General features: G+C 48.1%; 2 protein-coding genes across 2 annotated transcripts; both read right to left on the reverse strand.

Moving 5' to 3' along the window:
• Nucleotides 1-1,677: 1,677 nt before the first annotated feature.
• On the reverse strand, nucleotides 1,678-12,031 carry CETP (cholesteryl ester transfer protein). The gene is made up of 16 exons (XM_065848244.2): nucleotides 11,853-12,031; nucleotides 10,704-10,818; nucleotides 9,780-9,914; nucleotides 9,189-9,259; nucleotides 8,015-8,102; nucleotides 7,817-7,886; nucleotides 7,479-7,539; nucleotides 6,809-6,900; nucleotides 6,443-6,622; nucleotides 5,978-6,028; nucleotides 5,522-5,689; nucleotides 4,045-4,112; nucleotides 3,879-3,921; nucleotides 3,724-3,793; nucleotides 3,300-3,385; nucleotides 1,678-3,203 (listed from the first exon to the last, which is right to left on the reverse strand). Exons 1-16 carry the CDS (start codon nucleotides 11,995-11,997, stop codon nucleotides 3,129-3,131), a joined length of 1,518 nt encoding a protein of 505 aa, XP_065704316.1. The 5' UTR covers nucleotides 11,998-12,031; the 3' UTR covers nucleotides 1,678-3,128.
• A 5,153-nt stretch (nucleotides 12,032-17,184) lies between these two features.
• On the reverse strand, nucleotides 17,185-24,600 carry HERPUD1 (homocysteine inducible ER protein with ubiquitin like domain 1). Its single transcript, XM_065848165.2, has 8 exons — nucleotides 24,441-24,600; nucleotides 23,362-23,439; nucleotides 23,204-23,278; nucleotides 22,084-22,205; nucleotides 21,616-21,738; nucleotides 20,650-20,988; nucleotides 19,494-19,599; nucleotides 17,185-18,879 (listed from the first exon to the last, which is right to left on the reverse strand). The coding sequence occupies exons 1-8, from the start codon at nucleotides 24,570-24,572 to the stop codon at nucleotides 18,712-18,714; spliced, it is 1,143 nt and encodes a 380-aa protein (XP_065704237.1). The 5' UTR covers nucleotides 24,573-24,600; the 3' UTR covers nucleotides 17,185-18,711.
• Nucleotides 24,601-25,167: the final 567 nt, after the last annotated feature.

Genomic DNA, 25,167 nt, shown 5'->3' on the forward strand with positions numbered 1-25,167 from the left:
AACCCACGGCTCTCCCCAGGCACACACCCCTTCGGTGCCTTTTGGGATCTGGTAAGTAAAAGAGCAAAACGAAAGCAAAAAACAGCCAGGAATTCCCCAACTGCAACTCATTTGCAGTAAAAACAGTGAGGTAAGGAAAAATGAGAACAGCAGAAGAGTGTTATCCTATTCTAAAACCTATGGCTAGATGATAATTTAGGCAAAGCTTTTGGAGAGTGGTCCAAAGAAATGGGACTGAGGGGCAAACACTCTCACTGGAGTGAACCCCAACTTGCAGTTGCAGTTAAGGCTCTTGCAATGCAAATATTTATATTTATATGCATATGTCTGATTATTCTGGGACACAACAAAATATTTATTTAGCATTTCCATTATATCTTAGAGAAAAAAAAAAGCAACTCTGCCTTTCCTTCAGAATAGGGACAACGTTTAAGAGAGAATGTAGTAGATGTGAATGACTTGAGGAAAAATCTCATGTTTCTAGATAGAACTATGTGCACAGAGATCTCCAGATCTAGCCAAATAAAGTGCAAGAAACAAGTACTGTTAACATTTCTCTAGATGCCAGAGAAGCTACATTGGAAAACCAGACGCAGCCTGCAGCAGAGTACCAGACAAGGCAAGATGGCATGCAGTCCTGTTTCAAAGTTTATCACAAAAACCAAGAAATAACTAGATACAGTGACACCCACATCTCCAGGTAGAAACGCTTGCTCTGGTCATCTTGCATCGAGCATTGTACAGAGGATGGGGGGAGCTCTGAGATAACTGGAGATGAATGGGAAGGACCGTGGGCGACAAGAAGCAGCTGAGGAGGTGACGGCCAGCACCCACAGCCACTGTCTGCCCCATTTTGCCACCATCCCTGCCGGCTCTGGCTCCCCACACCTCCCACCGGTGTTTCCACCAGATCAGAAGCTCTTGCAGCACTACCAACACAACCCCTTTATGGTCAAAGTAGCAGTTCTGTGCCTAAAAATCCCCCATCTCATCCTTGACAGCCTCCCATACACCACTCCAGCTTGTAAAAGCTGCAATATTGGTTTTCTCCCTGCACGTGGGAGCAAAAGTCACCCCCAGCAACATCTCCAACCATAGACTTGAATTTGGGCATGCAAAGGGTGCAGCCGGATGCCCCAGTGCCTCCCAAATCTAAATCCTCGTGGGGTGTCCCAGCACGACGCCCCTGCCCCGGGCAGAGAGAAGGTCCAAGGGGGGACACCTTCCCTTCCTCCTCCTCGCCCGGGGCGACCTGCCCGCAGCACTCACCCGGCCGTCCCGGCGTCCCGGCGCTCCAGCACAGCGGCGGCAGCGGCTGCTCAGGCCCGCCCCCCCGCGGCCGCCTCGAAAACGAAAGGAAGAGGCTTTTCCGGGAAAGCACATGGGTGCGCGGCGCTGGCTCCGCTCCAGCCTGGACGAGGCGCGATCCCCGCGCAGCGCCCGGCGGGGACTGCGCCGCTGTTTTGCGGTGGGCAATGAAGCCCAAGGGGGAGGCCACTCAGGACCGGCTGGGGGCCCTCTGGCTGCTTCCCTGCTTCTTCACCCCTTCCGCAGAGTTCCTGCTCCCCCATGCAAGGGGGCTCCTTACCACTAAATGTCCCCAGCAGACAGCTTGCCCGCAGCAGGGAAGGGCACCTCCAAGGCAGGAAAACAAAAAAACAAACAAACCAAAAAGGCTTTTGTTATGCTATTTCTTTTTTTATTAATGCTCATCACTCTAGTGGGATGACATTCAAGAGGACCAAAGGGCCCTGGGCTCGGCAGAAGGAGGTCCCATGGTCTTCAGCAGACATTGCCACACAGGGAGAGAAAACGTCACCTCAGCATTGGTGGCTTTTAGAGCAGGAGGGAACAGGGACAGGCTGTCAGAGGCAGCAACGGGAACAAGGTGGGAAAGTATAAAGTCACCCACTACACTAGGGGTTATTCAAGGCCACACAATGGTGTCACACCTTTCACGCCACTTGGCTCCTGCTGTGTCATGAGCCCAGCAGGTTGAGGACCAGCCATGGAGCAGCCCCTAGTCGGCCCACTCACTGCACCCTGACCTTCTCCACCAGCCTTGGCCTGATGGCCACTGAAAAGATGTTAAACCGAGCAGTTGTGTGGAGCCAGGAAGGTCTGAGGGAGCTCGGTGGCCTCGGGTAGTGAGGGGAACATCTGTGGCAATGGGGAGGGAGCTGCCACCGTGCCCGGGGAGCCCAAGGAGGTGGGTCCATCCTGCTACCAGCCTCACAGGGCTCTCTGTGGAAGCCCCAACTTTAAAATTGCTTTGTATGGGATGAGAACATCATCCTCTGCCTTTGTTAACGGTATCACCATTACAGTATGGGATGTGTTGCCCAAGATCTCATGCAAGCGAAAAGACAAATTTAAAAAAGGGAAGCATGAATTGGTACAGGAAAATAACTGAACCACTTCAGATAAGTTTTGTATCTTAGTAGGAAGGAACAGGAACCTGCTGTCTGACTAGACACACTTTCTCTTATAATCTCTTTGGCTTCCTTATTATTTTGATTGTTTTTCTCAAGTTTGCTCTCACTGTCTAAACAACCTGGGCATAACAACTTCCCTAGAGCTCTACACAGGGTCTGGAGAATGCGTGGAGGACCCAGGGCATGAGATCTCACCATCATTTTACTGCACTGTAAATTCACATCCCATTTACTTTCTGCAGCCATACGCAGGTCTTTTAGCTTAACTGGTTCTGAGCTTACTTTGAGTTTGGTAATGTCATTTGCGTTGAAGTCTGTCAAAATCAGGATCTTCTTGGCTCATGGTAGAAACAAAAACCCAGGATCAGCACAAAAAGTGCTACATTTCCAAAATGTAACAAGAGATGCTGAAAGGTAAGCAAAGCCCATTTCTGCTACTTCCCAGGAATGCTAACCCATGCACCTCAAGTGTCCAGCCCTTACTCCTAAACACACAAGTCCTTTAAAGATCCTGAAAAAGTAGCATGCATAGAGATGTAGACTTTGAGATCTTTGTAGAGGAAAGGCTCTGCGGAAGCACAATTACACGGAAACTGGAGCATTTCTCAGGAAAATAAAATTAAACCAAAGCTGATTTAAATCAGCTCATCTTTGAATTGTTTCATAAACAATCTTTCTGTTTGTATGCAAGTTCTATAATCTTTTCTGAAGAAAATCAAGAAGCAAATGATTTGGGAAGCTAAAGTCAAGTTGTACAATTGCATATCCCTAAAAATGGAGAAGAAAAAAAAAAACCAAAGTATTAGTTTATGCCACACTCCCAAGAAGGGCTTTGAGAGTCAGGTATGTTTGAACTTTGCTTACCTTTCTTGTGATGATCTCAGGATTTTTGATATCAAATAGATGAAGCCCTTTGCTGTTCATCAGTGAAGTCAAAGCTGGTTCAATCCCTATGGAACCAGTAAACCCATCTAGTTACAGCTGTGGCCACCCTGGCTCGCTGCTCACCATGTACTGCCACCTTGTCTGCCTGTGGCCAAAAGCTAATTGTCCCCCAACACCCCATGACCTTTGGCCTGATGGACAACTCACTTTTCCTCTGTCCCAGCCATTGACAAAGGGTTCCCCATTCCCTGAACGAAGTCAGCAGAAATTCACATCAGTAATGTGGTTCCCCCCCAACAGCTGTCAGGGTTATTGAGCAGGCTTTTTTACTGCTTTGGATTAGGAGATCTGATGTTAGATGCCTTGTGGAGTATGTTGGCACTTCCCCAAAGGGAAAACTCACTTGAAATGACTTCTGGGATCCCAACAACCGAAATGACTGTCTGCAGGAAGTTTCTTATGGACGTGTCATTCTGAAAGCCAGAAAAATCATACAAAAAGGTTTTAAAGACATCATTTAGCCACAAATGGCCTAGAGTGTACTTTCTTAGGACTTACTCCACTTGGATCAGCTGCACATTCAAAGACTTTAAACTCGATCCTAAAGGGAAGAAAAAAGCGGGGGATGAAAGGTCAGTAAGAGCTGCAGAGATCCTCTTTTAGTGCTGCTCTCAGACATGGGTTAAAAGAGGCAACAAAACCCATAAGAGAGCACAGTACCAACCTGGAGTCCAAAGGGTGCAAAATGAGTTTCTTTTCCGCATAGGCAGCTTGGATGGTGACTGTGATTTCCTGCACAGAGAGGAACAGCAGAGGTGAGATGTGGGTCCTCTTGCCTCTGGCAGGGAGTTGCATTTGGAAATTCTGGTTTACTTTCTGTGACCCAGAGTTCAACATCTTTCTGGCTTTACCTCCAGACTACTAGACAACGTCAGCATTTTACTTCTCCATTTGCACACATCCAACTCTGACCTGCTGCCCACAGCCTCAGCCTGTGGGGTTCTAGACTGGCTCAGCCACAGGACTGATGCTTTTGCCATTTTGTGAACCAAATCCTGCATACAGAAGGAAATGGTTCTGTAGGGTTGAGACCACCTGTCTCAACATGAAAGATCATCAGATGTGGAGAGGCCAGCCCCAGGGTGGCCAGGGCTACCACAAGTAGTCTTACCATAGTGTTTTCATTTATAACCAAATTTTAAAAGAAAACTATCTCCAGATTCTGCCCATTTAGACTCATTTGCTTGTATGCAAACATTTGTTGAAAGGGACATTTCGTGTTCCCATTGCAGGTTACAGCCAGGGGCCTGGCAGGCCAGGAGCTCCTAAGAGCCACATTTTTAGGGACCACTTCTAGTTCGGTGCTTCTGCAGTCCTCCCAGAAATTTGTTTCAACATACCACTTGGAGCACAAAATCAGACATGCATTTTTCCTCAGAAGACCCTGCTAATGTGGAATACTTGCAGAGGGTGGGAGGGAATTATTCTCAATTATAGTTTAACCCTTTAATTTAAAGAGTCTGGTCTATACCTCAGGCAGGAATTTGCTCTCATGCAGTATTTAGTGTTAGTACCAGCCCATAATTACAAGGCTGGACAAACATACTGCTTTCTTGTGATGTTACCCATGACAGCAAGGCTGTTGGCATTTCTTTTCTTCTTCCTCCTTAGATTCAGTATAAAGCAGTTTGAGGTAAAGCACAGTATAAGCAGGAACTTTCCTACATAGAGGAAAAGGTTATATTTTGAACTTTGCATTCTTCAGAGCTGTATCTTCATTTCAGAGACAACCAACCTCTAAATGGGGGTCAAAGCTAGAATTTCAGAACAAGGAGATTTCAAAATAAATACATTCCAGTGGTGCCTTCATTCTCTTCTAAAATACTTCATATCTAAAGGAGTTTCACTGTGTCAAATACAGATTATCAGGAGCTCATCAGAGCTTTCTGCTGCTTGCACACCAGTGATGGGCTGGTCTAGTAGAGGTGTTGAGCCAATACAGTCACCATTATCATTCCCAGCCCCAAACACTGAGGAAAGAGGTGGGAGTGTTAAAAGGCCTTCTCTGCCTCCCATGGTTTAGCCACCACCCCCATCCCAAGGGGCTCCCTGCCATTATGGTCCCTGAGCACCAGGAGTGGTCCGGATTGAGGACAGAGCATGGCTCACGGTCCTCACCCTCAGGAGAAGCAAGAACTGACCGTTTCCATGTAGAGAACCGCCAGGGGCTCTTCTCCCGGGGGAAAGATGCTGAGTTCCACTGCTACCAAAGACTTCACGATTGTCCCTTCAGGCTGAAGAGAGATTTGCGGATGGACAAGACTCCACACCTTGGCCACAGAGTCATTATAGGAGGTGCCTTGAAAAATCTGGTCAAGTAAGGAAGAACAGAAGAGTCAAGCTTTTTCCATGACACATCCCAATTTCAAGCCAACTTGCTACACAGTCGCATCCCTTTTGTGGTCCCCAGTTCCTACTCCCATTCACGCAAACCCAATAACTCATCTGGGTTTCAGGGAAGTACAATGGTTTCTCCAGCAGTCCCTGGATTCCCCCTTCAGGCCCACCCAAGACTCTCATTGAGGGAAGGACATGAGATGTTACAATGCAAGAGAATCAGTTTGAAAAGTTCCTCGTTTGACACAAAATACAGTTACCATCTGCACCGCCTTCCTCTGTGTTTCTGTGTCTTCCATTTCAAACAGCTCCTTCAGAAACAGGTTGCAGAAAAATGGAAGAGGAGATTGTGGTTAACCTTGGTGGCCCATCCAGCTTTCTGATGTGTGGCTTGTGGCCAGCTCAGAGGCATGGCTGAGTTCCTCCCAAGTTCACCCCCTTTCTTCCTCAATAATCCCACAGAAAGCCATGTCCCTTTACAACTCAGAAGACAAGTTTTCTCTTAGCCAGGTGTTATCGCTCTAAGGGATGATGCTACCTGGTAGCACATACTTGCTAAGAAGGTACCAATTTCTGACTGGGATGACATGTTGTGACTGACTATAGACTTTATCTTCTACAGAAACTAACTCTCACCAAAAAACAGTATTTATATTATTTTTTTTTAACTCTCTCCCCAAAATATGATGTATGAGGTAAGGAGGGAACCACCCTTAAAAAGTCACCTGCAACTTCTCCCCTCTGATGGTCAACACCAGGCGCTTATCTAAGAAAGCTGCCAAGGCCAGAGAGTTGAGGATGTGTTCGGACAGCCAGAAGTAGATCATTCGGGACTCAGTCAGCAGCGACGGGGAGAAAACAGAGTCACTGAAGACATCGGAGTAGTTCTTGTACATGACAAGGCCCTTTAAAGGAAAACAAGTGTGTTGGGGACAACAAGCAGCAGGGAGACAAAAATGCCAATACCTGTGTTTTCATTGCAAGGCAAAAGCCTGGCTGGGCTTGGAGCAGAGAACAAGCTGCTTGGCTAAACGAAAGGCTGGCATCAGACCACGCTGCACATGTACCTTTGGCTGCCCGTGTTACTTTACCTTGTGATGAGATTCTAGGTAATTTGCTTTTATTAAAGGCACTGATGCAAGGGAGATGTCAAGTCTGATAGTCTCATCCTGGACAAAATTTGCTGCAGGAAGAAAACACAAAAACCTCACACCAGAAATATGACCTGAAGCAGAGCTCACAACAGTTGATTTTAGGACTTGCTGCAGAAGGTGACTGAGGGTTATAAGAGGACACGGGGATGAGACTGGCGGGTCCTGCTCCTTTGGGTGCTTGTGCTGGTCCTGCTACTGCTCTCTGACTCAGTTTCTCCACTGGGAAATGGGGGAATTACTCTCAGTTTTACATTCCCTGAGGTTTGGGACTGGGAACCATTGGAGATGCTGTAGTGTCTCAGCCCCAACACTCCAATGCTGCTGTTGTAGCTATCCTGCAGCTCTGGTCATTACATAATGAAGAAGAACTAGCTTATGAACTGAAAAGTGTCTTTCAACCAGTGCAATCACCCTTAAAAATCAACCTGATGGAGAAAATTCAAAACATAACATTGCTAAGGTTTATTTTACTGTTGCCTGAGGGCTTGGGATCCCATACACATTTCTGAAGGATGTTTTTGATAGATACGGCTACTGCCCTGCAGGGGCTCAAATGTTAAAAGTTGCGCATTAAAAAAGAAAGCAGAAAAACACCCAGGATACTTACCTGCTAAATCGTGTACAAAATTTGCCAGCACCTGGGCAAGAAAATTTATTTCATTGCACACCTACAAGAGGAAAAGACAGAAAATAATGAAGGTGGAGGGTAAGATTGTGGAGCAGAGCTGGGCCTCCTGGTGAGCTCTTGGGAGCTGTTGCTCCGAGTCTGGCACCAGAGATCCCACTGTCAGCCCAACCTCTTGCCTTGTCCAAGCTGATTTTTGTGGATTCTATTTAATTGTCTTATTTTTCACAAGAACTAAAATTACACTGCTGTCATTTTGTGGGCATATGTGAGCAGACAAACCAAGCTATCCTCTGTCCACAGGCAGTGGCTGATCTTACCTCGTTCTTGAGAACAAACTTCAAAGTGAAGGAGATGAAGTCTGTGAAGAGCTGCTTCAGCCAGCCCGGCCTGCACAAGACAGGGAAAATGATCAGGAACCACGCACCGATCCCCACGGTGGGCAATGCTCAGGCTGAAGTGCTCAGGGACCAGCAGCCGGGCAAGCAAAGCCCAATTTTGAAGGGGGCCAGACTCACTCCTTGTCTCCTTGGAGGTGAAGTGTCAGTTTGTGGAAAGTCAGGTAGCAGTCTGAGGCATCAGCAGCCACTTGGTCCTTCTGGCACACTGCATGGGATGAAAGAATAAAGAAAAAAACCAGCTAATTTGCTACCAAGATGAGGAGGACGAGTGCACTTGCAGACACTGCAGACCTGGAGCAGGGCATTACTGCAGAGGGGCAGCCAGAGCTGCCCACACCTCCCAGGGGATGAATCCTAGATACTCAGGACCCTGCAAAGTCAGGGCAGATGGGATTACCTTGTGTCTGGATGGAGGGTTTCTGCTTGCAGCTCCAGCCAAGCTAGCTTACCAGACACCTTTCTTCATGCTTCATTCAGATACCTGCCCGCTTCACTAGCTGCTTTTGTCAGGGACTTGGTCGTCCCCTGACATGACCCAAGAGAACTTGGGCAATGTGTGCAACCCGCAAACTAGAGTGTGGAGGGAATTAAGTTGTATTGCAAAAAGCTTAGAAATTGCAAAATACCATCACTGAGAGCTGCATGTTGCTCTTCCCCTAGGAGCTTACCAGGAAAAAGCATTTTGAGGCAGGAAAATGTATTTTGAAGCACATATGATAATCCATATCCCTCTCATCCCTTATGGGAGGTGGAAAAGCGTAGTTTGCCTCTGCCTCTTTCTAGTCTAAGTCTATTGACTTTCTCAAGGAAGAGGCTTCATTTCCGAGAACGCACCTTGGGCCTGACCTGGAGACAGCTGGAAAAGTGGACTATCGTGACATTCAGACCTCCCTTCACCAAAGCCCCCATTTGACTCGCTCTTTTGAACCATCACCATGTTTTTTTCAAGTCATCCTGAACAGCAGGAAGTGAAAAGCAAGTCCTAAACTCAGTCCAGAGGGACAGACCATTCTTCATTTGCCACTGGTGCAAATCAGTATTACTTTGCTGAAATTATTTGTACCAGCTTCCTCTGCTTGGTGTGTTAAAACCGTGAAGGTTTCAGATGCCACATTGTCTCCTATCCTGTGCGCACAGGGCGGCAGAGATCCCCTTCCAGCCACTGGATGCTGTCAGACCCTCCCAGAGGTGAGCTTTGGGCTCGCTGCCCCCCACCATATCCATCCTGCTGCTCTGCAGGAAGCATGCACACACAGACCCCCGCAGCTAGTGATCCCCGGCTGGTACTTACTCAGTTTAATGTTTATCTGGAGGTCAATGGAAGACGCGATTTCAAAATCGACAGAATGAAAAAGCTGCAAACTGTAATGGCAAAAGAGAGGACATTTAGCAATCCATGCTGGGAGAAGTTTCTGGACTGAATATCACCGCAGGGTGGGTTTTACAACACCTCTCACATTGGTCCTTGCACTGCAATGTGCAAAACCCCTGCACGCAGCAGCTCACCTCAAATACTCTGGCTTTAGGGCACTGCAAACCAGCAACTTAGCAGCTCTTCAGAAAATGGGACCACTAAACCCCTTTTTTCCCCCCACTCAAAGCTCATAGAGCAACAAAGGGGAGCGAAGAAGACAACTTGTACACTTTGGCCATCTTGTCTCCTTATGCAAGGGGTGACAATAAGGGCAGAAAGCAAGATGAGAAGAGCAGCAATGGGGCATATTGAATCTTGCCTTGCTCAATGAGTGACGCTGCCATTGCAAGAGAGCCAGAGGAGCACAGCCCCTTCACATCTACTCGCACCAGGGGCCAGTCCTGCCCATGGGCAGCAGCAGGAGCTGGGGCCATGGTGCTCAGCAGCAGCCAGTCCCCAGGTACTTACAACCAGGCCCCAGCATAGCCGTAGGTCAGGGTCCCTTTGAAGAAGGCCGTCACGTTTTTAATGGCGATGTGAATGGCATCGTTCTCCTTGAGTTCCACCTCACTCTGCTCTATGGACAAGTCATTGACCTGGATGCTAGAAACAGCAAAAACACAGTTGGTCCCCAGCCCCGGGTCTGTTTTTTGTGACCAGGTGAGACAGGTTTGCTCCTGAGAACATGGGGTGTCTAAGGGGCTTGTGCCAACACTCAATTCAGGAGCTTTTGGAAATCCCAGGGGCCACACTCCAGGACAATGGTGCTTTTGCTCAGGCTTGGTGCACTGCTCCTCCCCTGCAATGTCTGGATACAAGACAGGAGAGGATGCTTCAAGCAGGAAACAGAGCGGTGCGCTGCAGAAACAGCCTCGTTTTATTGCAGCATGCTGCGTCAGCCGCAGCAGGAAATCCATCCCACGTTTGCATTGTTGAATTTGTTGTCCCCAAGTACAAGTTGGCAACACAGCGAAACCCTGCCTTGATTGTGACAAAGTGTGGTCAAGTGACATCCCGCTGACAAGGGTGGCTCCAGCAGCCCCGGTTGTGTCCCCTCTGCCACTCGACGTGCCATGGGCACCATCTGTTGGTGACAGGCTCCAGGAGCTCCAGCCGGCAGGGACAGAGCTCCCCATCCCCGTTGTCAGAGATGCACTCTACACGCTGCCTCGCTGTCTGCCCACCCAGCTGGAAGAGCTCTTAAATAATACATCAGCAGCCTAAACCTTAATGTGCGAATTGTCAGCAAGGCAGAGATCAGAAAACATGTCTGCCCTGGCCCAGACCTTTGGTTTGACCAGGAACTGCTGGATCAAAGTCCCTTCAAGGCCAGTGTCTGCTCCCCTCCGTCAGCCCACACCTTCCCTGGCAGAGACACACAGAGATACTTACTCAGTCAGCTCGTAAACCACCTTGCCAAGGAGCCGCATGGACCTTTCCCCGGTGATATTTGGGAATTTGGCGTTTCTGAACGCCGTCCGAATGACCTGCGCTGTTTCCTGGTTCACTGTCAGTGGGAGAAAAGGACAAAGATACCGAACTGCAATCTCTCCCACCTACAAAGTCAGGTCTGCACCCTGGATTAATGCACTATGGAAGAGTTTTATCCGAGTCATTTCCATTAGATTAAGGAAGCACTAGAAGTAGCTTCAGAGTAAATTAAAAAAGGAAAAAAAAAAAAAACAATCCCTAACTTCAAGCAGCTGAGGGCAGCTGGGGACAGCAGCATGTGTGGCTCAGCAGTCACCAGCAGGATGGTTCCCAGGGAGTCAAGCTGAGCTTTCACACACCTCACCTGCACCTTAGGGGCAGATTTTGGAAAGGTTGAGGCTGTGCTTGTCCTTACACTGCACAAGCTGTTGATTTTCCCCAGTGCTTTATTTATTCTGTTGCTGCTTGTCTTGCAGTCAGCTGTTGGGTCTCCATAGGAAAACTCCTGAGACTCAAGTTTCTGTACTCATTTTCCTAATATCATCCAGCCCATGCCAGCCTCAGGCACACAGTTGTACAGGACTTTTTCCTTCTAGAAATACCCTCTCTTAGTTTGGTTCAGCACCCTTGCCTGCCTGTACCACTATCAAAGGGTATGGGACAGAGCTGTTCCCACCCTTTGCAGATGCAATAGTTATTCTTCCCCACTCACAGAGCCCCCAAACCCTTGCAAATAAACCCACAGCAGCAAAGAAACCGCATGTCTCCCCTTTCTGCACACCAACCCCAAGAGATGAAATTACAGCAAGGTGAGAAACCAAACACTCATTTGCTCTGGCTGTTTCATCACACGAACCCCCAACAAGAAACATCACCAAAACTGCGCTGAGGCGTCGGGGGCTGGTTTCTGGCTTCTTTGAGAAGTTGTGTGTATTCAGTTCAGGTGTCCACGGTTTAACCCATGCTCCCAGGCAGATAATAGTACATCTTACTAAATAAATGGTTTCCACAAGCTCCAGGGAAGCAAGAAACCCCCTCACTTGGCTGATCTATCTATAACTTCTTCTGATGAAGAGAGGGGAAACACAGCCCCATACAGCAGGCACTTACACAGCAATGCCGCGGGCTTGGTCATCCTGCAGACGATCCCCGTGACACTGTAAGGGAAAGGCCCAAACTCACAGGCTGCTGACACCTGGATGAGCATTAACAAGATCCTGAAGGTCCCCGGCCTCATCCTGCCAGCCCAGAGCATCCTCAGACAGAGCAGAGAGCGTCGACAAGCCCGACTGCCTCTCGAGCGTGGCAAAGGCTGCTTTCATACCTCCAAGCAGACCTCATTCAAAGCAGGACATGACCTGCTTCCTCCACTTATCAAAACTCATCACACACTTCCTAATCTTCCTATAGTTTCCCTAACACTCTTCAAGTCGCACGCTGCCTTCCTCCCAGGCACTCTGCCTGCAGAACTTGGCGCTCCTGCCAAGACTGCTTTTGACTCAGGACACGCACGCATCGAGGCGGGTGGAGAAAGCTGGAGGGGGATGGAGATGGAAATGGAGAGGGGATGAAGTCAAGGGAGCAGCCCCACACTCTGCCTCCAGCCAGTTCATTATTTTCTGTTCACACAGAAATATTCCATATTTTTGCATTTCTGCAGCGATTTCCCAGCAAAGCCCTACTTGAAAGATACCTACGTTATTAACTGCTCCCCCTTTCACTGATTTTAGGCACACTGTGGGGAAACTGAGGCATGCTCCTGGAAAGGAATCTCTCTTGCTGCCACTGGGTGAACCCACATCTCCCACATCCCTAAAAAGCTCCATGACCACAGAACTGTGATGCTCTCTGCCTCTTGGCTGGATTTGTGAACCACCTTTAGCTTGCCATCTTCTAGACCCAAAAGAACTTGCTAAGCTAGAGCTTTTCATGCACCCAGCCTCTCAGATGCTATTTGGGAAACATTAGAAACCCAAGTTCACATCCACCCCTTGTGCACACCTGCCCTGCACAACACTGTGTCCCTGCACCCTTGTTGTGGTGCTGGGGCCCATCTCAAAACAAGCTCCAGGACAAAACAAAATGAGGTTATTTCAGCAACAGGGCTCACAGCAGCTCCTGTGAACTATTTTGCCAAAGACTGACACAGAAGGTGAGACTGTGGCAATGCTGCAGGAGCGTGCTCGAACTCCTGAGCGAGACAAGGTGCCAGCCTTCCTCCTCTCCCTGGCAGATGCCTCGTCCCCCCTGTGCCGGGTGACCACATTTCCTCCGGGGAGCCCCGCTGTCCCACAGCCCCCACCCTGCCGCCCTGTTTTCTTCCTGAGTTGAGAAAGTGAATGGCCTCAGATACCCCGTGGGAGGCACTTGCGGTCACTGACCTGCCGAGGGTAACCAAGCGTCTGCGGGCTTCCTCCAGACTTCTCCAGGCAAACGGCATGCCTGCTGTGAGCCAATACCATATTATAAATGAACAATTAAATGTTGGCAGCGTGTATAAAGGTAGCAGATATTGGACCAGTATAGCTCCCACACAGCAGCCCAGCGCCATCATTCTCAGCTGCCCTGGCATCCTCACCGCCCTGGCTCAGAGGCCTCTTTACAGGGAAGCTGCAAAGGGCACAGACATGTTAGTACAGGATTTAAATTCAAGTGGCTTTAACCTGGTAACAGCTCTGGTTTCTATCCTTCAGCCCATGGCTCTCACATATACAGCCCTTCGCAGCAGCTCACAGTTCGAATGGTGCTGGCACAGTGGCCAAGAACCAGGGCAGGACAGGGTACCCCAGGCACCACAAACACATTGGAGGCAGCAAGGTGCTTAAATCAACAGGGGCACAGTCCTGCTGAGTGTCTCATGAGCACATCTGCCTGCATCCTCAGCACAGCTTTCAGCAGGGGAAGGACACACTCCCTCTGATTACAGGACACAAATTCAGGAGTGTTGTGCGCAGTTTAAGTTTTACTGGAACAGGTCTGGAGTAGACATTGCACTGTGTCACTGGTGTCAGTGACAGAAGGACCCAGAACCCACAGCCAATGTGCTGGTCCTGGTAGATCTAGTGCATTTGCAGGCTCCCTGACCCATCACCACTTCAGAGGTTGCTGCTGGCAAATGACCTGAGAGAAGGGAGGACAGGGGACTGCCGGGCATTGACCTCCAGTGAGAACAGGAAGGCCGGAGACTTTCTGCCTGCAATAGCAAAAGCATGTGGAATGTGGAGGTGCTACAAGCATCCCTGCCCTGGAATAACCAGGCAGAGGCCAAGGCAGCAGGGACACAGCCGCCCACCCTCTCCTCAGTGCAAGGTCAGGCTAGCAGGAGCCAGGTCAGATTTAAAAACTCAAAGAAAGGTTAAATTTGGCTAGCAGGCAGTAGGGCAGGCTTTAAAACCCAAAGAAAGGTTAAATGCCCAAGCTTACAAAAGGGATGCTAGAAGATGTTCTGATAAGTATTTGCTGTGTAAGCCTTCATCTGAAGGCCAAGCACACACACATGTGCTCACCACCTTGCTGTGCCGGACTGTCCCGTAACTGGGGTTGTTTTTTCCCCCTGCACTATCCAGAGCAGAGGTACATCACAGTGCCATTAATCTTCATGCTGCATTGACCCAAACATTCCATGTTACCCTGCAGCTGCTTCCCGAGATAAACCTTCCAGGTAGCCTGGCTCCACTTTGCTCCGTCAGCAGGATGGGCTCCAGCACCACCCGCTGCACTTACACAGGTCAGCCCTGGGATGGCCGGAGAGCAAGCCCCAAAACAGCTGCTCCACCCCACACCAACCCAGGGGTCGGCAGCACAATGCCCTGGTCAATCCCACACACCCAGCACCAGCCCTTGGAGACTGTGACCCCAATGCCCTGCACTGTCCAGGGCTGTGCAGTCAAACCCCAGAAGCAGCTGAAAAGAGACTCAGCTTTGAAGATTAATTATTTCTCAGAGTTAAAAATTGTGACCATGACAGACTTGGATGTTAGGCAGCAAATAAATCCACAAATTCCTGTTGGTGAATTGTGTTATTTTAACAGGCTATCACTCAGGAGGTAAGCCACCCATGATTTTTTTTTTGAACAATGAAGTTTCACATAGTTTTTTACAAAATTATCCTGAAACCAACCTGATTTCTTCTCTTCCCTACCAGTATCACCTATAACAACCTCAAAGAACAAACCAACCAACCAACCACACAAACAAGCTGGCACACACAGGCACCCCTCAGTTAGCCCAGGCTTTTCACAGCAGAGGCTGCCATGGGCAGCTGGGTTGAAGCCTAGAAGGGTAACCAGCTGTTTCTGTAGCACTGCCTGCACCACCAAACCCAGACTGAAAAAGCAGCAAACAACTTTCAGTGCTAATATAAGAAATCTGGGTGGTTCTTCTGCAACACAGACCACTGAGCAGACACAAGATATGGGCCCAGGAGCAGCACCACCCAGCATTTGCCCAACCTTCCTTGGCAAGCAGCTGAGCACAAACTGAGCTCAAGCCCCTCACTGCAGGTTTGTAACCCCAGCTGTACACCAGGCCTGTTTTTACCTCCATCGTATCATTCTATTTGACATTCAGACAACATTAAATACTAGCAGACATCTCAAGAGCTGTTCTTATGAAGCAAAAGGGCTGGGATGAAGCAATGAGGGTACAGTTGGCATGTTTGGTAACACAATGGGGGAACAGCCCAGGGATGGCCTCCAGCTGGCCTGACATGTCTCAGAGGAGAGACCCTTTGGATGCACAGCTCTGCAGACCCCACCAGCTTCACAGCTAGAAGTGGCTCACAGGGCAAAGACTGAAGGGAGCTCTTAAGGCTTTCCTGGGCAAGTGCACAGCCCTTGTGAAGTCCCTGGCTGCTGAGAACAGGGACAACTAGCATGTGTACAACTGAAACAGCTCTTCAGAGCAAAGGGGAAGTCAGCTCCCCCACACATCTGCACAGCAGCAACCACATTCTCATGTTATTTATGTTCCATCAGTTGAGGACATGATAGCACCCTTGGTGACAAATAGGACTTCAGCTCAAAGTAAACAACCTATTAGAAGTTTATGCAGTGAGGAGAAAAATACTTGAGATAACATAGCCAGTACATTTCTCCCTTGACTTGTTTTCCAGCAAGGACAGATCTGCTCTCAACTGGGGGAAGTAGCCAGAGGACATGAGGAGAAAAAGCAGCAGAGAAGCTGGTTTTATTCTGCTGCTCACTTTGCCACCCCGTGGGCCATCGCCACCCGCACCACGCACTGGCCCTCGGAGCAGCCTGTGCAGCACAGCCATGGCTGGGCAGGCACACTGGCAGCTGCTGCGCAGCACTCGCACGTTTGTGTGCAGCATAGGAGGATTTAAGCTGGCAGCAGAATCCCACAGCTCAGTGTGAGCCAAGACAAACACAGCTTCCTAAACCTATAGCCTTGAGGCCCTTTCTGTTCTCTGCAACTTCTGTCCCAGCACAGGGTCATGTTATTCCCAGAAAACCTCTCTGGGATTCCTACGCTCTTTCACCAGCTTTGCTCTTAAGTTTCAAGACTCATTTTTCTTAATACCTACCCTGAATTCCCCCAGTTTATTTAAGGCTCATGCTCACTGTCTCACCCACAGGCTACACCCCCTTCCTTCTCATCACTATTTATGTCCTCTCAGTATTTACACTGCCCTTCCTCTAGGCTGAGCTGCCCCAGTTCCTCCCACACCTCAGTCATCCCTACCTGCTCCCAGGTGAAGCTGAGACCTTCCCTGGTCAGGGATTAGTGACAGGAGTCATGGCCACAACACACTCCCAGCCCCACCAAACCCCAGGCTGGCTCTGAGCCCCAGCCCAGCGCTGCTCTCTGCTCCCTGGTGCAGCACCAGCAGCCATCACTGCAGAATTACACAGTATTTACTGTCACATTACTTGCCCCATGCTGTCTGCTGTAGTCACAGCTTCCCTCCACCCCAGAGAGGTATGAATTTCACTGAGCCATTAAGAAAACATTCTCTAAGGCTCAGGAGCCCCACTACATCACTCTACTAGCATTAGCTATGCTTAATTAGTCTCCCAGCTAATTTTAAGCCAATCTGCCTGCTTGTGGGAGTAGAAAAGCCTTGAGACAACAGATGTTTTGCTGTCTCTGGTAACTTCTCACATTAGGCATTTCACAAGTAATCCAGCACTCTGTGTTTGTTGCCTTTATCATACCAAAACAATTTATTTCTGGCTGCCAAGGAGTACCCTCTGCTCCAGAGACTGGGCCCAGGCACATCCCAGTTGTTTCAGGCACTTTGCTGAGACGCTCAAGTGATCAGATACACCCTGAAGGAAAAAATTATCCACAAAATGCACTGCCAAACACAGGCAGTCTTACCATTAGTAAGGCAAGAAAAAAGGGGACACTGCCTCCAAGAACAGCCTCAAAGGCTTATGCAGAATATACCCAAAGCAACAAAACTCACCTCTCAAATTACTTCACTCTAAGAGTGTAAAGGCTTTATTGCTAGATTTTACCACTGTCCTACTTACCCTTGCCCAAGTCTCCAGCAAACTGAAGATGTGGCAGAAAAAACTACTTGGTGAGAGGCTTGGAAACTGTTGTTCAAAGCAAGTAAAAAAATTACTAAGATTAAACTTGACCACAGGTTACACCAAAACATGTCTAATTACAGTCTGATCTGAAGTGGCAAGATCAACCATTACCAGTTTGGCTGTTCCAAGTACTTGTACCAATTAATGCATGTTAGTCCTGACAAGACACCCCCAGACAGTTTTTGCCAGCTCCAAGTAGCAGAATGGAAAAGGATTTCAAGTTTCAGCAGTAGCTGTTGTTCCCTGACCACACATTTCAAGGCAGGTTAAATCCCTGAGCCAAGATGATGCATTGCAGCACCCCCAGGATTCACACAGTGGGCTCAAGGGGTCAACCCCAAACTTTCCAAATAACTGCAGAATTACCTGCTTTGGGATGTCCACAACCTCTACCAGCAGCTTCCAGTGAGCAAACAAATTACAAACTACCCAAGGTGCTTTAAACACTGAAGGTTGCTGAAGAATACACTGAGCTGAGTTTATGGCTCTGTGAACATCTTTTCCCTCACATCCCAACTAATTTATCATGATTTCTCAAAAACAAGGTGAAAGCACATCCTGTGCTTCACAGAGTCTTCTAATTTCTGTACAGTGTATACAAGTGGATATAAATGCCTGCAAATTTTATTGGAATCAAAGCCCTTAACCATATGACAAATTAAAGGGAACACAACGACTACAAGGAGTTGCTCTAAAGTGAGAATGCAAAGTTGAACATAGGCATTAGACTGCTGTGCCTTGGCATCCAAAAGCAGTGAGGTTTACACTTTGCATAAATTCTTGCTAGACAGAGCTGAACACATTCTTCTCCCATGATTGGCAGGACAAAGTTAAACTTTGTGTTTGAACTGTCTGAATTGCAGTCTGCAACCCCTCTGAAGTAGTTGCTTATCAGAAGGTCAATGCCTTACAGTCCCCCCACTTCATCCAACAAGGAAATTGCACCACACATCCTTCACAGGAAAATATTTACACAGAAAATTTAAACTATTGTTGAAGCAATTTAACAATAGATCTCTAAAAATCTGCTAATGCATATTTAGCATTTTAGACCCTACACTCAGTGTAATTTAAATAGCATTTGAAACATTCCAAGAGGAATCACATTGCACAGAAGCAATTTGCTTCTCTAACATTTTCACACACCTGCTTAGAGCCTGTGCATTTAGTGCACAAGTTTACAATGCCAAGCCTCTACATAGGTACCTAATAAACTCTACAGAACAAAGTTCTTTGGAATGAGGACAAGCATCTTTGTCTCTAGACTGTAATGACTTAAGGCTTCTTGCAGCTTTGTCTGCTTGGTCAGTGAAAGTTAAAGTACCATCCACTTTCACTCCTCAGTTGGCACTCAGTTCAGTCAGGTAGACTAAAGCCCATTGGTTTCAGATGAATAGGCTGGTGACAAGTCAGTTGCGGGTCACTCCAGGCCCTTCTGGAAGGAGGGATGCAAAGAAAGTCTTGAAAAAAATCCATGCTGTGCTCATAAATGAAGGGTTTGCTTGATGCAGTTCTTGTAAAACTTGTCCCTCATCAGGAGATGCCAGAGATTCATCTGCTCTGCCCACATTTTCCCCCTGCCAAAATAAAGGATATTTGATAAGATAATTCTAGAAATGCATTAGAAGAATCATGTGTCAAACAGCATGTTTTGTTACCCAAATGTCACTGCCAATATGAAAACTCTGCAAGTATCCCCAGGCAACAAAAGTCAAAAAACCCAAGCTGCACTCTATTAGTGGTTACCTCATGCTGTGTGCTCAAGAACACTGCTTATGACAGACATGATGCACCAAATCAGGTGAACTATGTATTCACAGTTACCTTTCACTAACATCAACTTGAAATGCCAGACTGATTGCTTATACACTCAAATCCTACCACTGAGGTACTAGGGTAAACCCCATCTCCAGTTACAGAACCTGTCAGCCTGTGACACACCACTCTGCCTTACAACATCCTAAAGGACTGGAGCAACCAAAATAAGACTCAGCCTGAAATATTTTGTAGAACACAGGAATTAGCTACACCAAATGAGAACTCCAGCTGGCAATTATCCCCCCATAGAAGATAGTTTCTGACAAAAGTTTAGAGAAAGTTTTTTGCTATTACATGTAATTAGTAAACTGAAATTAAAACCTCAACAGGGTTTCATGCTTGTGGTTTAAAAAAAAAAATTGTAAGACAATACCTGTAAGTTATTGTTCTGGTCCTGGTTTTCAGCAGCTCGAGGAGGAACATTGCCTGGCAAGGGCTGACCTGGTCTTCGTCTAAACGGAAGCCATCCAACATGGTGCCTGGGGAAGGCAGATTTTTATTAATACAGCTTAAATGTTACCCCTTCCTGTTACACAGCCACAGTCCGAGCAGCATCTGACTGCTCAGAGCTAGACAGCAAGCTCAGCATATTAAGGTCTCTTTCTGCTCTGACCCAGTATGTACTTTCAAAGTCTCCTGTTAACACCAAAACACGAGGTAAAAGGGGGAGACTGAGCATCTGCTCACATCCAAAATAAGTAGCACTATGTCCAGATGTGTATCTAGCATGCTGGCAGGGGTACCAAGAACCTGCTGGGTTACTATCTATGTACAGCCCTAGAGAATGTCCCTATACTCACCCTACAAAAGGGGCACAAATAACATGCAAAATACACCATTATCTTACCAAAATATTACAGGCAACACAGACTTTGAGAAAGCCTGTATCTCTATAGCACCTGCACCTTGTAACCCACAAATAAGCTGTTCAAAGTTACACTTCAGAATTCTCAACAGTGAAATTTAAGGACTCATAAAAAAGCAATTAACTTTCACTCTCCAAGTCTGCACAGAGGTTGCAAGAGCTGATCATATGAGCTGCTCCAGTTTCAACTGTTAGATCTACCAACAGGAATTCAGAGGCCCACATCATGCGTTTCACTGATGATTAAAGAATTTGAGAAGACAGATTACCCTTCTCAACAAGACATCCTAATCATGTCAGCTGAGGGCCCATTATTTTTATTGTGCTTTTAAGATTTATCCCAAGTTTTCCCCCCACAGAAAGGCTGAAGGTAAGTCAGGGTGCCGCATTCAGTTTAGCTTGGTCTGTTCCCCAAAGAAGCAACATGGAAGAACCCATGTGGGTATGTGACTTGCAGCTTTAAGACACTCTTCCCAGACTTCAGACATTGGCTATACTTGTATTTTTGCTAAATCCTGAGTTATAGCTGGATAGAGGAGTGATTCACCCTTTCCAGGTACAAGAGTCGTATGAAGCTCAACTGCCAGAAAGCTGACCACAGTACAGAGCTCAGTGCTTCACTGAAATATTTCCAAATACAACAATAAATAATATATACACTTACAGATACATCAGAACAGTGCCACCCATAACCAGGAGGAACCTGCTGACACTGGAGTAGAAATAGATAATGTTGACAAAAACGTAGAACAGTGTTGCTGAGTAGAGCCAGTCCAACCAATCTCGATTGCCACCCCCCTCTTCTTCCTCCATGAGGGGACCCCCTTGGGCATTCATCTGCATGTTCTGGTTGGCCACCACGTTAACCTGGGCAGCAGCATTCTGGTTTCCAGGCTGGTTTTGTGCAGGAAATGGGTCTGGGAGAGGAGCTGGAGGTGTCACTGGTATCTCCTGAGAACGCCGTGCATGGGATGGGTCAGCAGATGCAGCAGCAGAAGCCAAGCTGAAACCAGAGAATGCAAAGTACAGAGTAAGGCTCAGTCAAACCCTTTCACACCTAACACAGGCACAGAAAATTGTATAGAGTCAGATCACATCCAAGTAGAGTATCAAGTTTAGAGACTACAGAAGGGTTAAAAACAAGTTTTAGTTCTACCCATGACAACAGTTGTGACTTCAGCAAGTCAAGCCAGGCACCTTCCACTTTATGAACAAAAACTTCAGTACTTTCCAAAAACAATGCTTAGAGCAATCTAAAGACAGTCTACAAGGTTGCTGCAAGTCTCAGCCGTACCTTTGCCACTGATTTCCAGCCAGTGCTCTGTGTGCTGCTTTAAACAGTCAAAAAATGGTGAGAAGCTACAGCCCATCAGCAGGATTTACATTTACTCTATGGACTCCTGCTCTCCCAAATCAAGAGAATCAGATCTGCAGTTTGCAAGATTCAAAACCACTGGCCTAAGCAATATGTCAAGCACCACATGACAGAGGCACATTCCCACACCATTTAGTATAAGTTACAAAGAAAAAGAGTCTTCCAACCACCACCAAAAGGAAGAACTGACAGAAGTTCTGTTTCCTTGTATTACAGTTTTTACTTACTACTGGTAGCTATGGACATAAAACTTACTATTGCATGTAGTATTGTCTTGCATAGATCTGCTGATACCAGGACATCTGAAGCATGCTGTAGGTTGTATACGCAGAGAGGCCAGGAGCCACGCTTTGGAAGGGATGCCGAGTTGTTTCCAGCCTTGGTCAAAATTTGAACACATTCATTAGCAAATACTGGATAAACTGCAAGAGTCATTTATTACAGGACAATGTAAACAGTTTCTGCTATTTTGTGCATCCAAAGGCAATATTATTTTTTAGTGTATTAAAGACCTCTCTTTATCCACATGAATAAAGGCGATTTCCAACTAACAGAGCAGTGCATTTTCATTTAGCTCCTGCCACATCCACTACAGCTTTTATATATAACATCATAATTGGCCCATGTTCTATGGACTTAAGACAGTAAGTGTGGCATAAGGAGCTGGCATTCAACACAAAGGTAACATTTACAAAAAATCTTAGTGATGTACATAATATTTACCCATTACTGGCTTCTGCCGAAGACTGACCACCAGAAGAGCACCTCAGTCTCTCACCATTTGAGGAAGATACAGATGGTTCTTGACTAGCTGCTGACAATAACTTTGGTGGATCAGCTTTAACCTAGAGACAGCAACAGTTCGCGAGGTTTATTCAGGGTCCTACCCCAGCCGCATGCAGAAAGGTCACACCACACAGAATGATTTTATAACTGCTACAGTTCCCGCACTCCTGACGCACCACACCACACCACAAGTGCCTCCATCAGTATTTTAAACCTTGTTTAAAATGACCAGCATATAAAACTGAATTGATGTTACTCTTCACTTTTACCAGATTTACACCTGTACTAATTTTAATGCACACAGACAGGTCCCATCTGGTTATTACAATGTAACTAGAAGGAAACAGAGGGAACTGCACTCTAGACAATTTGACTTTTTAGCTATGATGAGTTTGTACCTGCATACAAAACCTGCTGCCCATATAATTTAAGAGCAATTTTGTAGCAATACATCCATATAACATCCAGACCAATGCTGGCTCACAGCTAGCAGCCACCAGACATGGTTAGGATAAGCTCAGACTGCCTATAATGCGCTATAAACACCTCTAGACACATTAGCACATCCACATCCAAAAATTGGTTTTCACCATCTGCACGTAAGACCAATAAGCACAAAGTTCAAGCACTAAGACTTCGGCTTCCTCTCTACTGGCTGAGTCATTAATGAGAGCACTCAACTACTGCATCTCCTGCCCACAAGCACAGCCTCTTCCAAAAGAGCCTGAGACACAGGTCACATTCTATTTAGTAAAACTGAATAAAACAGAAAGCATTTCTCCTAACCAGTAGGTTACAGCTAGATTATAGTTTCAGTATTTCTTAACAGATGACATGAGGATCTTTACTGATGAACTGTAGAGTCAATTTTTCACTGAGTTTAAACCAAACACATTCTCTGATTTCTAAACAAGTTATCACAAAGTAGTACTGCCATTGCACTAGCAGGAAAAATCTGCAGTATCAATGAACTCTAAAAAAAAAAATCCATTTAATACTCCCCATTTGTAGTCACAACCCCAAGATTCAGAGTAGTATGTGAACTTAGTGCAAGTACCTCTGCACTGGTTTCTTGCGTATTCGCAGGACTCCTGAAGTTGTATACCACATGAAGAGCATGCAACTCCCCATCCTAAAATGTAAATGAAGATATGTTAAAATAAATCACTTTTCTTTATATATTTCAGGACAGCATAAAATATTTTTTATACATACCTTTGGCAGCAACTCTCTCAGGTAATGATGATCAAGCAACAGCTTCCCTGAATAAATCAGCTTTTGGTCCTCTTCAGGCTTTGAAGAAAGAAAAGAAAGAATAGGATGGCTCAGTCTGCCAAGCACATGAAAGCATTAACTGACACAACTTGCAACGAGATGGACAGAGGCACACAGCTGGAAGCACTCCACACATCAAGGTGCAGTGCATATCTTCAGCTAACAAGATCAGAACAGTTGAATACTGAAGTGCATGATCACCAACAACAAGGTCTAAATCAGAAGGAGGATATAAAGTACCCCTTTGGCACAGAACTGTCTCTGCCACAGTCCAGACAAAAACATTTGTGTTTGTTACAAGCAGAGGTCTGGAGCACCATCTAATCTGATCAGGACTGGAGATCAAACCACTGCTACACCCCACCAGATAAACACCAGGTCACCCAGAATCTTGCTACTGCAGTACAGCAGGCAGCAAAAGCACACTGACCCTGCTTTTGGACAATCTCCTTGCCCCGGGGGAAAGCAAGGTAAAAAAAGCACAAGCAAGCCCCCTTGCTGAAGCGCGGTCAGCGGGTGCAGCGCTCAAGACGCCTGACTCGAAGGGAAGTCAAATTCTGCACGTTCCCCTCGAACTGCTCTGCGAAGCCGTCACCCCGCCGCGCACAGCCGGGCCCGCCCCGCCCGCGGCACCACGCGGCGGGAGCCCCGGGCCCGGCTGTTCCGGCGCTGTCCGCCCGCACCCGCGGGACCCGCTGCCCCCGCCCGACGCGCAGTCCCGGAACGCGCCGTTAATATTTAACAGCGCTCCAAACAGAAAACAAACCAAGTCCTAAAATAACCCCGGCGGGGCCGGAGCCCGTCCCACGCCAGCACCGCGCAGCTGATGCAATCGGGTGCGGGACACCCCGGGGAGCAGGTGTCAGCGGGGCTCGGCACGGCGAATCAGTGACGGCCCCGGGAGCCCCACGGCAGCTCCCGCCGCTGTCCCGCCGGGATGTGTCGCGCCCTCCGCCCCAACAGCTACGGGAAAGGGCTCTCGGGGAGGGGAAATGTGGAGAACGGGGTCCTGCACTCACCGGAGCATCGGGAATGAGGCGCCTCAGCTCGGACTTGAGACGGCGCACGGTCCATGCGGGGTCGGCGCGGAGGTGCAGGTCCGGGTGCCGCTGCGTGGGGCTCCGAACGAGCAGCGCCAGCGTCTCCTCCATCTCTAACGCAGAACCGGTACCGGCTGCGTCCCCGCCCGCCCGAGCCTTTTATGTGCGTACACCGAGCCCCGCCCTGCTCCAGGGCCGCGGTGGCTGCAGCTGATTGGCAGCGACGTGAGCGGAGGCGGGGCCTGACACGTGGGCCAATGGGACGGAGCCCCTTGGCGGCGGGAGGCGGAGCAGCTGGTTGGGCGGTGCCCGAGGGGGGCGGGGCTCCAGCGCAGTGTCAGCGTGGCTACCGTGACCCGCTCACCGCACCGGCACGGCTGGTCCGGTGCCGCTGTCCCCGCCGCCCAGGCCCTGCATTCCCTCCCTGCCGCCCGCGGCGGCCGAGCGTGCTCAGCCCGTGGGCCCCACAAGCGCCGGCGGCCTCACCGGGCCCGGCCCAGCCTCGGCACCGAGCAGGGCGGGAGGACACGTAACCGGTGCTCCTTCAGAGGACACGTAACCTTCTCCTTCAGACTCCCGTCGCCTCTGCCACCTGCCTGCTTCGGCCTGGCTGCCGCGCCGCCAAAACGTGCGTCCAGCAGCCAGCAGGAAAGGTGTCTGTGTGTCTCCTGTGTCTCCTCTCAGCCCCAAAGGTGGGCGCTGTTCA

This window comes from Patagioenas fasciata, chromosome 13, assembly GCF_037038585.1.
Source record: "Patagioenas fasciata isolate bPatFas1 chromosome 13, bPatFas1.hap1, whole genome shotgun sequence".
NCBI lineage: Eukaryota > Metazoa > Chordata > Aves > Columbiformes > Columbidae > Patagioenas > Patagioenas fasciata.

Excerpts from the sequence above, each read along its gene's own strand:
- CETP (XM_065848244.2), bottom strand. The coding sequence starts at position 11,997 with ATGCTCTGGGCTGGCAGGATGAGGCCGGGGACCTTCAGGATCTTGTTA. Across the intron at positions 4,113-5,521 it reads CGGTTCTCTACATGGAAACG|GAAATCACAGTCACCATCCA; the intron begins GTCAGTTCTTGC and ends CTCTCTGTGCAG. Across the intron at positions 3,794-3,878 it reads GTGCAGCTGATCCAAGTGGA|AATGACACGTCCATAAGAAA; the intron begins GTAAGTCCTAAG and ends TCTGGCTTTCAG.
- HERPUD1 (XM_065848165.2), bottom strand. The coding sequence starts at position 24,572 with ATGGAGGAGACGCTGGCGCTGCTCGTTCGGAGCCCCACGCAGCGGCAC. Across the intron at positions 22,206-23,203 it reads CGCAAGAAACCAGTGCAGAG|GTTAAAGCTGATCCACCAAA; the intron begins GTACTTGCACTA and ends TGCTGTCTCTAG. Across the intron at positions 18,880-19,493 it reads ACCAGAACAATAACTTACAG|GGGGAAAATGTGGGCAGAGC; the intron begins GTATTGTCTTAC and ends TTATTTTGGCAG.